Source organism: Paroedura picta, chromosome 2, assembly GCF_049243985.1.
Source record: "Paroedura picta isolate Pp20150507F chromosome 2, Ppicta_v3.0, whole genome shotgun sequence".
Classification (NCBI taxonomy): Eukaryota; Metazoa; Chordata; class Lepidosauria; order Squamata; family Gekkonidae; genus Paroedura; species Paroedura picta.
The window spans coordinates 85,458,812-85,474,785 of NC_135370.1; the positions used below are offsets into that span (position 1 = coordinate 85,458,812).

At 43.5% G+C, this 15,974-nt stretch overlaps 1 protein-coding gene across 12 annotated transcripts in view; it reads left to right on the forward strand.

The window, feature by feature from the left end:
• LOC143829878 (tetraspanin-4) overlaps positions 1 to 15,974 on the forward strand; it is a 724,382-nt gene that overhangs the window by 354,215 nt on the left and 354,193 nt on the right. The window contains exon 1 of one of the 12 annotated variants that reach the window (XM_077321428.1): positions 2,363 to 2,396. The exons of the other annotated variants lie outside the window; for them this stretch is intronic. Coding sequence (XP_077177543.1) covers positions 2,378 to 2,396 — 19 coding nt within the window. The 5' untranslated portion in view covers positions 2,363 to 2,377. Of the gene's footprint in view, positions 1 to 2,362; positions 2,397 to 15,974 lie in introns of those variants that run through there. 12 annotated transcript variants of the gene reach the window in all.

Sequence of the window (15,974 nt, forward strand, 5' to 3'; positions counted from 1 at the left end):
AGAATATTCTACCAGGCTGGGGCTAGTGCTGAATATGCCCTAGCCCTGGCTGATGCTAAATTAATTTCATTGGGGCCAGGGATCTTGAGCAAATTTTGTTCACTTGATCTTAGAGTTCTTTGGAACACCTGTCCAATATGGGCCTGTTCTGTCACAATCTTTCACAAATGAGCTTTCTTAGAAAAACCATAGTATTTTATGAATGCTCCTTCTCCTTCTCCTTCTCCCTCTTCCTCCTCCTCCCCTCCTCCTCCTCCTCAAATTAACAGTACCAGTATCCTAAATTTAGGTTCCTAGTTTGTCTGAGATTTGATCTTTTTCTAATGAGTATGTTCTTCTTTATAGTGTGTTTATAATAATTATAATGCTACTTTGATGGCCCCTAGAGGGCCAAAAAGGTATATATAAAAATTCAAAAGCTTACCCAAAAGTGTACAGATTGTCATCTTGCATGAGGAAGGGACAATGTACCATCCAATCAACATCAGTGGCGAATGGTGAGTTCTCCAAAAAGCCAGATTCTCGGAAAGAACATCTCCACTCTTTAGTATATTATTTGTGACATTGCACTCAATGAGAGTAGCTGAACATAGGCCTGGGTTTCAAGTCATGTTCATATATAGGCTTGTTATATTTGGCTACTAATTTGCTAATTTGTATTGTTTAATGATTGATGCAGGGTGCGCTGTGTAAACCATGTTAGATATGAGCAATGTTTAGCCATGCTACAGATGAACACCGGCTCTTTAGAAATGCAGCAATACAAATTATGTTATATACATGCATGAAGATCTCATTTATGTTATTTCTAGGAAGCCAGTTTGAATTGGGAGAGAGGAGGAAGGAAAAACAGCCCTTGAGCATAACCTGGAGAGTCTGGTATACCTGCAGTGCTGAATTAGGTGTTGTTGTTCACTCATCAGAGGTCTGTTGCTTGAAACATTTTTTTTAAACCTTGAAGGTTCATGCATATGCAGCAGAACAAGTCCATCTACTGACAGATGTGTGCTGCAAGTCTCTGCTGGCAGATGAGGGGCTACACAGCAGAGAGCACTTCGGTGATCTGTGCATTGTCTGCTTCAGTCTGAACATGTGTTCGTGTGATGTCTAACCATCTCCCATTCTGAGGAGCAGCTCTGGGGAAATGCACAGGCTTCTCTATTTCCAGCTAACAGTTTGACGACAGAGTGTCAGGCTTAATTATGGATCATGAGCTACGAAATCTGTCACGTCAGATGCGTATGTGCTGATTGCATTTTTCCTGCCTGTGAGACTCTGGCATAGTTTAATTGCTGAGGTTGTCTTCTTCTGGCAATAGATAGTTTTCTGAGAAGAGCAAAATGTTCATTCTCATCATGAGTAGCTTTATCTGCTACAAGGTGACTTAATGGAATATTAAGTAGTAGAAGATGAGCTTTCCTTTAGAGTGAATAATGAGAGTGGAATAGTGACAAAAGTCCCTTGTGCTTCTGAAGTTGTAAGCAGAGCTGAAAGTTAATGCTGCTTTGAGAAAAGTTAACTTGGGAATCTATCAAATAGGGATGCTTGGTAATCACTTTAGTTTCAATTATATAAGGCCACATAAAGTATTTGCTTGGAAATCCTAGTATCATAAATACGGATGGCAGGTAGTAAAATAAATTGTCTCATAAAGTGATGCTGCAAGGCAAGGCAATGAAACACAAAGTCCTGCCGTTTGTGACCAAGGTGAGATGGAGGCAGAAGAAGGCTGCTCTTCAAAATCGCTTTCCTTTATCTACCCACTGCCACCACAAATTCCTTTGTTAGAGTCATCTTGTTTTGGAATGGGGAAGCTATGTGTGAGTTGGCAGGCAGGCTGGCAGATGGGTCAGGACAATAATCTGGTCCCACCTACTGTCCTTGTTATGCAGGCATAATATTGTATTATGATGCATCAATATCTTACCTCAGGATGTGACTAATTTAACTATGGCTTTCATCCTGCCCTTCATTTATCCTTCCCTACTGTTGCCGGCAGCCTTGCCTGCTTGTGACAAAAAGTAGGGGGGAAACTATGTTGTCAAGTCAAGAGCAACTTATGGCAGCCCCCCAAATGAATTTTCAAGATAAGAGATGAGCAGTTGTATTCCTCCATATAGCAACTCTGTTCTTCCTTGGTGATCACCCGACCAGGTACTGACTGTGGCCAACCCTGCTTAGCTACATTTCTGCAAACAGAAAGTCGGGGATTTTTCTTCAGGAATGGATAAGAAGTACTTTTAGGGGTCATCTTTTGAAAATTTTGTTGTTGTTCAGTGTACACCATTAGTATTTTCAGAAACAAGGAACCTTTGTGTACTACTTCCCTTTAGGGTTTGATGACTGGCGGAATAATTCTCATCCCAGTAATTAATCAATGGACCAGCTTTTCACAGGTACAAGCCAACTTGTCGTTTTAAGTAAGTGGTTACTTAAAAATGGGTTACTATATTGCCTAGTTGACCAAGTTTTACATAGAATTGGGCGCTTCGGCGTCTGAAGCAGTTGTTCACACCTGAAGCAGCCAGCACCGTAGTGTGGGGGGTAGGGGAGGTGTGGGCAGTGGTACGATGGCAGGTGCACACATGCAGGCACAGAGCCAGTGCACTGCTGCCCCACCCCCCGCAGTGCTGGCTGCTTCAGGCACGAACGGCTGCTTTGGATGACAAAGCACCCAACCCTAAGTATGCCACCCAATTGGCCCATTAGCTGCTCCAGATTACCAGCTTTCATATTTAAAAAATGCAATCTGTGGAGATAGAAGGCAGTCTTGCTGGGTTGTTGCTCACAAAGCTCTGTGTTTCATAATTATAAAAGTACAGAAGATGTTCCCATCATGGTTTTCAGTACATAATTCATAGTCTGGAGAATCTCAGCTTTCTTTCTACTTTTCGTTCCTTTATTTCTTCAAGTTTCTAGGTGTAAAAGTATACAATGGAAAGTATCTCCAGTTGTGTGAACTAAAAATGAATTCTCTCTCTCTCTCCCTCACACACACACACACATTTTTGGTCCTCAGGAAACAATTAAGCAAAGTTAATTTCTTGACCTACCTAATTGGTTTGCTATGTTCTCCAGCTGAGAAATGCCACCCTTAAAAGAATTTAACTGAGTATTTTAGTCATTATGAATGTTCTCAGTCCATGAAGGAGAGCACAGCTGCAGTCTAGTAGGAGGCAGAAAGCAGGGGGTTGAATGAAGGATCCATCAAGCTCCAAGCACAGATGTACTCAAGCTCTTGGCTGATGAGTCTGCCAAAGCATCAGCCCCTTGCCAGGTCATACCTAAAAGGGATAGAAACTGTTAAGAGTCAGCTTGCTAGACAGCAAACTCTTTATTGTGGGATATGAGGATCCAAATGACCATGAGGAGCAATGGACTCCCCAAGGTAGATTATACATTATCAAGACACAAGGAAAAAGCTCTTTTTTTATGGCTTCTGACTAGGGAGCCATATCCCATGCAAGAATAAGCTTTTACCTAGGGACTCCATCTTGTCTGTGTCACAATGGACAACAGAAAGGAGACTACTCACCATCAAGGAAAGCTAATTTGTTTTACGTGGGCATCATTTAGGAAGGACCTAGTGTAGGGAAAGAGGACCATGTATTTTCCCCTTTGGCTTTGTTCCTTTGCTCAGTCTAAAATGCTTGAACAGAGTATGTGTAACTCTTTTATCCATTTGTTAAACTGCCTTATGTTATAAATGCTCTAAGTCTGGTCTGGTAAACATTCCACTGCCTATTGAGTCTTGCTAGTTGGGGAGTGGTAATGGGGTGGATTTTGTAAAGCTGGCATAGCTCACCCCATAGTAGCTTGTGCAGTGAAGCAGGCAAGAACAGCAACTAATTTTATGTGATGGTGCAGGTACTGAGTGGTAGACATATGACTCCATCTGGCAGGAGATATTCAGGGGCATTAGTGGCAGTAGGTGGAATCCAGCTTGGCAACCGTGGAAGAAAGGGGCAACATTACCAGACAGAGACTTGACTTTGCTGTCTGGTTTCTCTGGCCTCCCAGGGGCCAGCCAGAAGGAACAGGAGGGGCCTGCAAGTCAATTCCTTCACATTCCCCATTTTGTGAAGGTGTGCAGTACTCTTTCTCTAGTTAATGCAGCATAGACTACAACACTTCTCTACTTCATGTAACACTGAGAGTCAGCTTGGTGTAGTGGTTAAGAGTGGTGGCTTTTAATCTGGTGAGTCAGGTTTGATTCCCCACTCCTCCACATGCAGCTAGATGGGTGAGCTTGGGCTAATTACAGAGCTGTTCTCACAGAGCATTCCTGTCTATCAGAGTTCTCTCAGCTCCACCTACCTCACAGGGTGTCTGTTGGGGGGAAAGGAAAGGGAAGATGATTATAAGACACTTTGAGACTCCATTGCGTAGTGAAATATAGAATATAAAAACCAACTCTTCTTCTTCAGAAGACACTGAGGTTCACAGCACACCTAGAATGAGAAATCATGAATGGGTCCTAAGTGGCTTACAACAGAGATCTCCCCTCTTGCAGTTTTATCCTCACAAAAAGCCTTTGAGGTAGGCTTGTTTGAGGATGTGGGACTGGCTAAATGACTCAGTGAGCATCCATGACAGAGTAGGGATTTGAACCCGAATCTCCCATTACCTAGTATGTCACCCTAATTACTGTGCCACACTAGCTGTCCCTGATAAAATATTTTGTGGCTAAAGGAAGGAAATTACTCATTCTTTTTAAAAGTTCTTTGCAATGTAGCACGTTTCCATAAAAAAAAAACTTACGGCTGAAATTAAGTTTTATGTTAAACCACAAAAGCAAACCCTTTTGCCTTCTACTTGAATCATTCCTGAGACAAGATTTCAGTGGGATTGTTTCATTTGTCTTGTTGAAGTGTAAAACCCTGTCTGAAAATAGTCTTAACAGATGGGATGAGAAAGCAGAAATCTTGTTATACTGCATATCTGTGTCTCATATCCAGACATATGCCCCTTTTGTTCACCTTGTACATCTATAGCCTTAGCAGCAGGTGCCCCTTCTAGACAGCTGAACAATGAGGACTACTTCTTGTGTTTGAGAAGAAGCGGGGGGGGGGGGGGGAGAGAAGAGAACATCCTGACTGGGGTGGTGTTGGTGGTAGTGGGGAGATGAACATTTCAACTCTGCTTGGTTAAGAAAAAATATGAATAGAGAGGTTTCTTCCATGCACCTCACAGAATCAATTTTATGTGAGCTGCCTTGTTCTGAAATATAAGAGCACAAGTTCACTGTAAGCAGGAACCACTGAATAAAATTAATGGCATAGTAGGTGAGAAATGAATAAATTTTTGCCCATCGTTTTTAGAAGAGCTGTTTATTTGTACCCAGCTTTGCACTACCCAGAGGAGTCTCAAAGCAACTTACAAACGCCTTTCTCTTCTCTCCACAACAGACGCCCTGTGAAGTAGGTGAGGCTGAGAGAGCTCTAATAGAACTAATCTGTGACAACGGGTCTAAAGAGACGGTGACTTACCCAAGGTCATCCAGCCAGTTTGGTGTGGTGGTTAGTGGGACTTCTAATCTGGCATGCCGGGTTCGATTCTGTACTCCCCCACATGCAGCCAGCTGGGTGACCTTGGGTTCGCCACGGTGCTGATAAAACTGTTCTGACCGAGCAGTGATATCAGGGCTCTCTCAGCCTCACCCACCCCACAGGGTGTCTGTTGTGGGGAGAGGAAAGGGAAGGCAACTGTAAGCCACTTCGAACCTCCTTCAGGTAGAGAAAAGCGGCATATAAGAACCAACTCTTCTTCTTCTTCTTCTTCTTCTTCTTCTTCTTCTTCTTCTTCTTCTTCTTCTTCTTCTTCTTCTTCTTCTTCTTCTTCTTCTTCTTCTTCTAACTGCATGTTGAGAAGTGGGGAACCAAACCCAGCTCTGAAAATTAGAGGTTGCTACTCTATAACCACTACATACAATGCCGGCTGGTGACTTGCATACTATTATCAGCCACCCTTTGGATGTGAGTTCTTTCCATCACCAAGCTTTGGGGCCTTTGGGAAGTAAAACCACATGGGATCCATTTGCATGAGGAACACTTGTGTTTTTTGTTATTAGAGACATGCTGTTGGCATAAATTGTTCCTCTGGAGCCAAGACTTGACATGTTTAACATCATCATCATCATCATCATCATCATCATCATCATCATCATTATATTGGATTTATATCCCAGCCTGTTGGCATTATCTTCCAGGGGGGCCCATGCCCTGGCCTCAACTATTGACCTGGTGGAAGAACTCCATCTTGCAAGCCCCGTGGAATGCAAAAAGCTCCCACGGAACATCAGCACTTCCGGGAGCTCATTCCACCAGGTTGGGGCCAGGACCAAAAAGTCCCTGGCCTTGGTCAAGGCCAGGCAAGCATCCCAGGGCCCAGGAACAACCAAGAAGTTGATACCTGCAGAGCGTAAAGCCCTGTGGGGAGCAGAGGACAATAGGTGGTCCTATAGAAATAATGTTTTCATCTAACAGCTAACCCTGATAAAGGTTACTTCAGATATGTGGGTCCCAGACTGCAAAGGGCCTTAAACATCAAAACCAGAACCTTAAACCTGATCAGGGCTGCAAGTGGTAACGACTGCAGCTGCCCCAGCACTGGCTGGATATGGGCCCTCTAAGGTGTTCCTGTCAGTGCCCTAGCACCAATTTTACACCAACTGTAATTTCCAGGTCAGGGCCAAGGGCAGGCCCATGTAGAGCAAGTTATAGAAGTCAATTCTGGAGGTGACTGTCACATGGATCACCATGGCTAGGTGCTCTGAAAACAGGTAGAGTGCTAGTAGCCTCACCTGACAAAGGTGGTAAAATACCTGGTGGGCTATATTTGTGATCTGTGCCTCCATGGACAGCAAGGCATCCAAAGTCACCCCCAAATTTCTGGCCTGGGCCACGGTGTTCAGTTGTGGCCTGGCCAGAATGGGTAGAGATGATTCCTGTCCCATCTTCTTTCTTCCCAACCAAAGGACCTCCATTTTTGGGGGGGGGGGGGTGTTGAGTTTTCGTTGACTCTGCTCGATTCATCCAGCTATGGCTTCCAGACATCTGGCAGATGGTTCTGGGGTGGAGTCTGGGTGGCTGCCCATGAGGAGATAGAGCTGGGTGTCAATGGCATATTCATGACAGCCCAGCCCAAAGCTCTGGACCAGCTGTGACAGAGGGTGCATAAAGATGTTAAAAAGAGCGGGGTACAGAGAACGACTGAAGATGGCGCCGTACTAGCTGGGCTTCTGTCCGGCTCTTAAGCCATGCTGAGGGTCAGGAGCAACCGCACCTGGCAGACCTGAGCAGATACGCAAATCTTGCTCGCCGGTCGCCCCAGGAACCGGGAACGGCATCCTGAGGGTCCTACAGATCCGTGGAGACTGAGTTCTCCGGATCGCCGCGGCATGTGCTCAAGTTCATGATGGCGCCCTTGTCGTAAATAACTTTCTAAGCCTGAAACAACCAGCTGACCCTACATTCTTCCCAGATCATCTTTTACCAGACTGACAGGAGCCGAAGTCTACAACAGTAAAGACTGTGAGTTTTCTGGCTTTTCCTTTTCTTTCCCCACAAGCTCTCCCCCCCCCCTCCTCAACCAATTTACAAGTGAATTCTTTTGTCAAGTGGGAGGCTCCCAGCTAATTATACTCACTATCAAACAAAGAGAGAGCTTAAAGAAAAGAGAGACTTTAAAGTTATGTTGGAGAGAGTTCAGTGGGGGACGCTGACTTGATACGAGATCGACAAACTGATAATTTTGGATTGCTTGTGCTCCCGTGAGACCTCACGAGACTTTCTGTTTATAGTTTGTGACTGCCTAGAACTATGGAAAAATTAACTAACGCACAGCTTTTCCATCTGTTATGCGAAGGGAACTCAAAGATACTGAAAGCAGTCAATAAGGTGGAAAAGGAAATCCAAAAGACTAAGAAAGAGCTTTTAGACAGAACCGACGGTTTGGGAAAAACAGCTGATGAAAACACAACTCAGCCAACAATACTTCAAACGAGAATTCAATGTCTGGAAGTTAATCAACAGGAGGGGGAGAGCTAGGGACGTAAAAATCAAAAGCACCTTGGAAGAACTTGGGAAAACAGATTTAAGGAAGGAAAGCACCGAAAACCTGGAAGTCTATTTAGAGCAGGAAGTGATTTGGATCAACAAAATAAATAGAGTCTATTCAAAGGCGACAGTACGCAGTAAGCTATCAGGAGATATCTCTGTGCGACCAGAGGAAGAGATCCGGATTGATAAAGTATACAGAGCCTACTTAAAGGCGACTGCAAGCAAGAATCAAGCAAGAGACCTCTTTGGCCCTGACAGAAGGACAACCAGAAATACTCTATGTAGGAATCATCAGGCGTTACTATGGGAAAAAATACAATTTCATTTTCTGCGACCACCTGAAGGATGTGATGAACAGTGGAGCATTCTCCTGGTTTCCTGTGGGAAAGACAGCAGCAGTAACTTTTAGGTCAGGACCAATATATGAAGGGAACTGACTTTATATTATCTAAGACAATAATAGAATATATTCTTATAATAGATTATACTCTCATATGTATCAACAATTACTCTGCTAAGAAAGATGGTAATAACTTCTAGATCAGGATCACTATGTGATGGGAACTGAATATGTATGCCAATATGTATGCTAAAAGAGGATGGCAAACTATACTTCATATGTATTAACAAGACAGCAGCAGTAACTCTTAGGTCAGGGCCAATATATGAAGGGGACCGACCTTATATCACTTAAGATAATAATAGAATATATTCTTATAACAGATCATACTCTCATATGTATTAACAATCATTTCACTAAGAAAGATGGTAAAAACTTCTAGATTAGGATTAATATGTGATGGGAACTGAATATGTATGTTAAAAGAGGATGGCAAACCATATCAGCTGGTCGCTTTTTTTTCTCTTTTACTTTTCTGTAAATGCTTCATATAATAATAAATAATAAAATTATTTTTTAAAAAAGAGTGGGGGACAGCATGTGAATAGCATGTTCTCCATTTTGAGACACCTCATTTCAAATGAAATATAGTGGGATATAGCAGGAGGAGCCAAAGCATCAGTTTAACACCCACTAGGTAGGTTGGTGCTGTTGCTTAGCATAGAAGAGAGCGGATGAAAAGCACTATACCTTGAATGTTTCAGATTAGAGATATGGTATTGGACGAGGTAGGCAGATAACCCCTACCCTTACCACTCTGTAGTGTAGCCCTCTGGCCCACGTGGTTAGGGTTAGGGTGATTTATCGTCAATTCAACAGTTGACAAGTTCTTTCCTCTATCTTAACCATATGGATCGAGGCGGGTCGGCACTGCTGATATTATTAGACCTCTCAGCAGCGTTCGACACAGTCGATCACGAGCTTCTAGCTCGCCGCCTCATCGATGCTGGAATACAAGGGACAGCCCTTCAATGGCTGATCTCCTTCCTCCAGGATCGTGGACAGAGGGTTGCAATAGGAGAGAAAACATCAGGCCGCCGGCAACTTACTTGTGGAGTCCCACAAGGAGCGGTCCTCTCTCCTATCCTATTCAACATCTTCATGCGCCCTCTCGCACCGCTGGTACGGATGTTTGGGCTGGGTTGCCATCAATATGCAGATGACACCCAGCTCTTCCTCCTGATGGATGGCCGCCCTGACTCTCCCCCAGAAGCATTAGCCAGCTGCCTGGAAGCAGTGACGAGATGGCTCAAGCAGAGTCGTCTGAAGCTCAATCCTTCAAAGACGGAGGTCCTGTGGCTAGGTAGGAAGGGCCCATGCGAGGAAGCGCGCCTGCCTACCCTGGATGGCGTGCAGCTCTCTACTGCTCACTCTGCCAGGAACCTAGGCGTGATTCTGGACGCCTCCCTGACAATGGAGGCCCAGATCACAAAGGTAGCGCGGCTGGCATTCTACCATCTCCGCCAAGCCAAACTACTAGTGCCCTACCTGGCCCCGGAACACCTAGCCACAGTGATCCATGCGACGGTCACCTCTAGACTGGACTTTTGTAACTCGCTCTACGCAGGCCTGCCCTTAGCCCTGACCCGGAAACTACAACTAGTTCAAAATGCAGCAGCCAGGATCCTCACGGCAACACCGTGGAGGTCCCATATCCGGCCTATTCTCCATCAGCTGCAATGGTTACCAGTTGAATTCCGGATCAGACTAAAGGTTCTGGTAATTACCTTCAAGGCCATACGCGGTCAGGGCCCAGTGTACCTGAGGGACCGCCTCCCCGCCTATGCCCCCAAAAGAGCTCTGCGCTCTACTGCCTCCAATCAGCTAAGGATCCCTGGCCCTAAAGAAGTCCGTCTGGTCTCGACCAGGGCCAGAGCATTCTCTGTTCTGGCCCCTACCTGGTGGAACGAGCTCCCAGAGGAGATCAGGGCCCTGACGGAGCTTAAACAGTTCTGCAGGGCCTGCAAAAAGGAGCTCCTCCACCAGGCATTTGGCCGAGACCAGATGTAATCTACAGCGACCAAGGGCCCCTGCTCCCCCCACCCCCCCCCTCAGAATTCAATCAATAAGCCACCCCCCTCAGAATCCCATCAACAAGCCCTGGACCTGTTTGTGTTATGATTGTTTATTGTTATACTGTGTTCTGTTTGGTTGCAATTGTTGGTTATTGGTGTACATGTTCTACAGACTGTTTTATGTATGGTTCTCTGTTATAATGTAAACCGCCCTGAGCCTCCGGGGAGGGCGGTATAAAAGTATGATAAATAAATAAATAAAAAAATAAATAAATATCACGAGATAGAGATTTTTGTGATACAGTATCAAGAAATAATGTTTTCATCTAACAGTTAACCCTGCTAAAGGTTACTTCATATGTTAATGATTAAGAATATATAAATTGACACAGTCTAATATCCCTCTACACTAGTTATCTTTCCCACCTGCTCTGTCCTGTTACACACACACCCCCAGCAGAAAGATTCCGCCTCTAAATAGGTAGGTTCCATTCTTTGCTGTCTTGGCTAATAGCCCTTGATATATTTCTCCTCTGTACTTTTATCAGCCTGCTATGCTAGTAGCCATCATGTCTGCAGCAACAGATTCCATAAATTTGTTGTACAAAATATGATGAAAAGCTCACTTTTGGTGTGCTGATCCTGCTGGCAGTCTATTTTCATGGAGGGTCTGAAGTCCTAATATTGGGAGTGAGAAAGAGATAATTCATTTCTGTGTTTTACAGGTCTAGTACTCTAGTAGTGCCAGTGGAGACCTCTTCAGGGTTTTTGTGCTCCTTCTTTTGTGTACACATCCCTCAGATGGGGAGAAAGGATCAGCCAAATTGCGCAGAGTCCAAGCTTTGCGTATGTGAGATTGTCCTTAGCATCTTTGGATAATAGGGAATAAAAATGGCTTGCCACTCTGGAGAGCCATGGGCATTATAAGCAGATAATAACCAGCTATACAACCAGTGTTCTGGCTTGGTATAAGGCAACTGTATGGTCCAGGAACCAGTGGGTATCAGTTTGCATCACCCAAGGTTGGGGTTACTCTCCGAAGCCCAATAATTGTCTTTGTGGACTTGCAGGTAAGGAAGATCCTCAGAGTAAAAGATGGATGGTTATATAAAAAATTAAAAATTCTCCCCCAAGGAATTGTTTCCAAATTCCCTTCTTTTCCCCTTTAGATCCTTTCCAGGAAGCAGCAACTCAGTCTCATCTCGTCTAGTAGAACATGAAGATTTAAAACTCCAAAGTGTATTAGGATCCTATAAAGGATAAAGATTACTGAAATAGCTTTGTGAGTTTAGTGATGAAGCAGACTTTTAATATTTGATGAATTCTGTGAGAACTACCCTTATGGACTTTTCACTTCCAGCTAATTGGTTAACCCTGACACATATACCCTAATCAACTCTAGTTTTTTTACTCCCCCTAGTGTGAGAAAGGAGGCCTCTGTGAGAGAAAATTACTTGATTTTTCTAAGGCTCTGATAGCATATGTGATGGTGGAGATAGATGGATGCTGGACTTGAATGAGTGAGCCCCAAGTTCAGATCCCCATCTGGCCCTTGGGGTTACTTTAACACAACTTAAGGAAGAGTTATGAGGATACAATTGCTATTATTTTATAACTAATTCTGAGGCACCTGATATTGCTGGACATGGACTGGCGGAGATTAAGTCTGGCCTGAAGACCCATATTCTCATGAGAGAATGGACAAACAAAGCCAGTTTGGTGTAGTGGTTAGGAGCATGGACTTTCTAATCTGATTAGCTGGGTTCGATTCCGTGCTCTCCCACATGCAGCCAGCTGGGTGACTTTGGGCTCGCCACAGCACTGATAAAACTGTTCTCACTGAGCAGGAATATCAGGGCTTTCTCAGCCTCATCCACCTCACTGGGTGTCTGTTGTGGGGAGAGGGAAGGGAAGATGAATGTAAGCTGCTTTAAGCCTCCTTCAGGTAGAGAAAAACGGCATATAAAAACCAACTCTTCTTCCTTTTCCTCTTCCTCTTCCTCTTGCTGTTGTTGTTGTCCATTTTATATGTTATGTAGAAACAAAGTTACATGTACTGTTTCATTCCATGTGAACCACCCTGAGCCTCAGAGGAGAGTGGTATATAAATATAAGAAATAAACAAATGAACAAAAAAAGCAAATAGATAAACAGTGGCAGCCTCTAATCTGGAGAACTGGGTTTGATTTCCCGTTCCTCCACATGCAACTAGGTGGGTGATCGTGGGTTGGCAGAGCAATTCTCTTAGACCTCCATCAGCCTTACCTACTTCACGGGGTGTATATTGTGGGGAGAGGAATTGAAGGCATTTGTAAGCCACTTTGGCACTCCTTTGCGTAGTGAAAAGCAGGATACAAAAACCAATTCTTCTTCTTCTTCTTCTTCTTCTTCTTCTTCTTCTTCTTCTTCTTCTTCTTCTTCATAAATAAATAAGGTAACCTAGTAAAAATCAAAGCATTGTAGTAATCAGGAGTGTCAAAGGAAGAGGGATGTCCTGAAAATATCATCCAATAAAATGGGAGAAAAGATACAAATATGAAAATAAATCCAAGTCCTGGGAAAATAAACATTTTATTTTACATACATAAATAAAATGTAAGCCTTGGGCTTGTCAGAAACAGTTTTCATTCTTTTTTATAATTATAGGTGTTGGAGGCAACAGTGATTGGTCGTTTAAGACTGTAAGCTAAGCCTGCCTGCAGTGGCATGAGAAAGCGGCAGTTCTGACAGAAATTGAATCTTATAATGTAAATAGGATGTTTGAGGAAGAATCCAAAGGGTTGAAATAAGAAATGATGTTGCAAAAGGGTTTGGGAGAAGGAGAAGGGGGAGGGGAGGCAGCCATTAAAATGCCAATCTCTCTTTAGCCACTTGAAATTGCAGCTTAAATTTAGTATCATTTCAAAGCTCTTTTATATGACTTGGAGCTGAAGCTGTGTTTTCTTTCTGGTTGTGGAGAACATTACCGTTTAAAGGAATGTCAGCATTTTCGAGCAACTAGAAATTGAGTTGCTCACAAAGTATATAGAGCCTGTGATGGCGAAGGTTGCATGCAGGGGAAATGTTTTTCTTTCTTTTTTTAAAAAAAAAGTTCTCTTGACTTGGGTAACATTTTGGAGTGACTTGGTAAATGACACTTACTTGACAGCAGATTTCTTGTACACACTCCATCAAACTTATTCGACCAATCTTCCATTCTCCTCTAGAAAATGTTCTTGTTTTCTGAATGTAACAAAAGTGTCTTGAGCATTTTCTCTGATTTCACCCCTGGATAATTTGAGCTCTTTGGGCTGAAGCTTCTTCTAAAGATCAAAGGTGCATACCTCATATGAGGGCCTGTCATTGAATGCAGTGATGTAAGAAAGTAATCTAAAAATCTAGTATTTGTTTATCTGCTTTATCAGTCAGGCATTGTGTATGTTAAATCAAAGGGCTATTAAGGTTAAACATTTTTCACTGCAGCTAACCTTTTCACCTGGATTCTTGATCCTGTCATGCACTTTGACGTTTTTGTCATGTTGTACAATATTTGAAACTTTCTGAACTTTAAAGTGTATTTCTGTCATTTTGGATAAAAGACCTACACATCTGCATGCATCTTTACAATAGGTAAAGGTAAAGGTATCCCTTGTACAAGCACCGGGTCATGTCTGACCCTTGGGGTGACGCCCTCCAGCGTTTTCATGGCAGACTCAATACGGGGTGGTTTGCCAGTGCCTTCCCCAGTCATTACCGTTTACCCCCCAGCAAGCTGGGTACTCATTTTACCTACCTCGGAAGGATGGAAGGCTGAGTCAACCTTGAGCCGGCTGCTGGGATTGAACTCCCAGCCTCATGGGCAGAGCTTTAGACTGCATGTTTGCTGCCTTACCACTCTGCGCCACAAGAGGCTCTTTACAATAATCTTTACAATAATCACTGACAAATTTCTGTCAGGAATGGTTACACAAGTATTTACATAGTTGCTGAGCTGTATCAAAGAACATTTTCCATGTCTGAGGGCCCAGGTGATGAGTGAATACTACTGGTAATCATTCTGAATATTAACAAGATTTTTTTATACACTGCATCCTCACCATTGGTTTTTATAGTTGTTTAGTATTTGGGGGATATCCAGTAAAAACACCAAATTTTACATTTTACAATAAAATAAGTTTCCATGTTATTATTAATATTCCTCTTCCAGGGAACTTAATCCATTTTGTACTTACATCATGTGTGAGATAGATTAGCAAACAGATAATAAGTAGCCAAAAGCCACCCAATGACATTCATGGCAGAGGCAGGATTTGACCATGGGTTTCTCACATGCGTATCCTGCCACCACTGTGTTTCCCAGTGGGGACACATTCCAGCACCGGATCGTCTCAGGTACTGCAATGTGTCCCCTGTGGGGACACAATACACTGCAGAGCATGCAGCTGGTTGTAGTCTGGAGTGGCACCGCTGGTGCAGAATCAGCCTATAGATTCATCTAGCAGTTGATTTGTATCATGTTGGCTACTAGGCAAAAACATTGTTGTTTTCTCAGGCTTTTAAATTGAAGTGGTTTTATTTTCATCTGACTATTCATTTGTACTGCTGCTGTATTGATGCTGGCCTGGCTGACTTTAGGTGATGGTTGTTGTTATTGTTTGTTTTTCCTTGATTTTTTGTTGAACATTAGCATGGCCAGTTTTCTCTGCATTCGTGCTGAGCACACAAAATGTCTTTTCTTACCTCTCTGAGGACCTGGGCTGAATCTGCATGGAGCTTTTATTCCAATCCCAGGTCAATTCAGTCCCTGCCATCTACACTGAATGCAGTTTCCATTTTGATTTTGGGCAATTTAAATTTTCCCTCTGCAACAAGCATGATTGATCCAAAGTGATCCTACCTTTCCCCCGTGATACCCTGGAGTGGATATAACCCTCGATATATGAAAAATCGGCATGAGTAAGTGTGCAGCTGCTTTCCCCAAAATAACTTGCTGCCAAGTCTCTACTGCTGTAAAAAAGCCCAGATTGGCCAGGGTGTCAGTTCCTGGTTTCCAGATTGCAAGGATTCCCTTAAAAAAGAAGCCCTAACTTCTCTAAGAAGAAGCTCCAGAAGCCCTAACTTCTCTCGGCAGAGACTTTCCTCTTCGATTTATTCCCCCTTCTCTGCTGTCTCTAATCCCCCCCCTTCAAGAAAAGAAAGAAAGAGGATCCTGCTGCACTTGGTTCCCTCCCCCCTTCTGAACTACCCTAAGCACGTGCAGAACATTTTTCTGTTTCAATGGGGAGGGGGGAGGGATAGATGAAGACCCAAGTTAAAAACGATCTGAATTCAGAAGGATCCACAACAGAATAAACAAAGTAAGTGCAGAATCAGCCCTGTTCAGATGATGAAAATTCTGGTATTTTCAGGTGCTGGAAAGCTTTTCTGGATCTTTCCAGTGAAAAAAAAGTATGGCAGAGGAGCTGTTTGTGGTGTTTTAAACTGATTTTTTTTTGTTCAGAACTGCCTCTTTGGTACTGC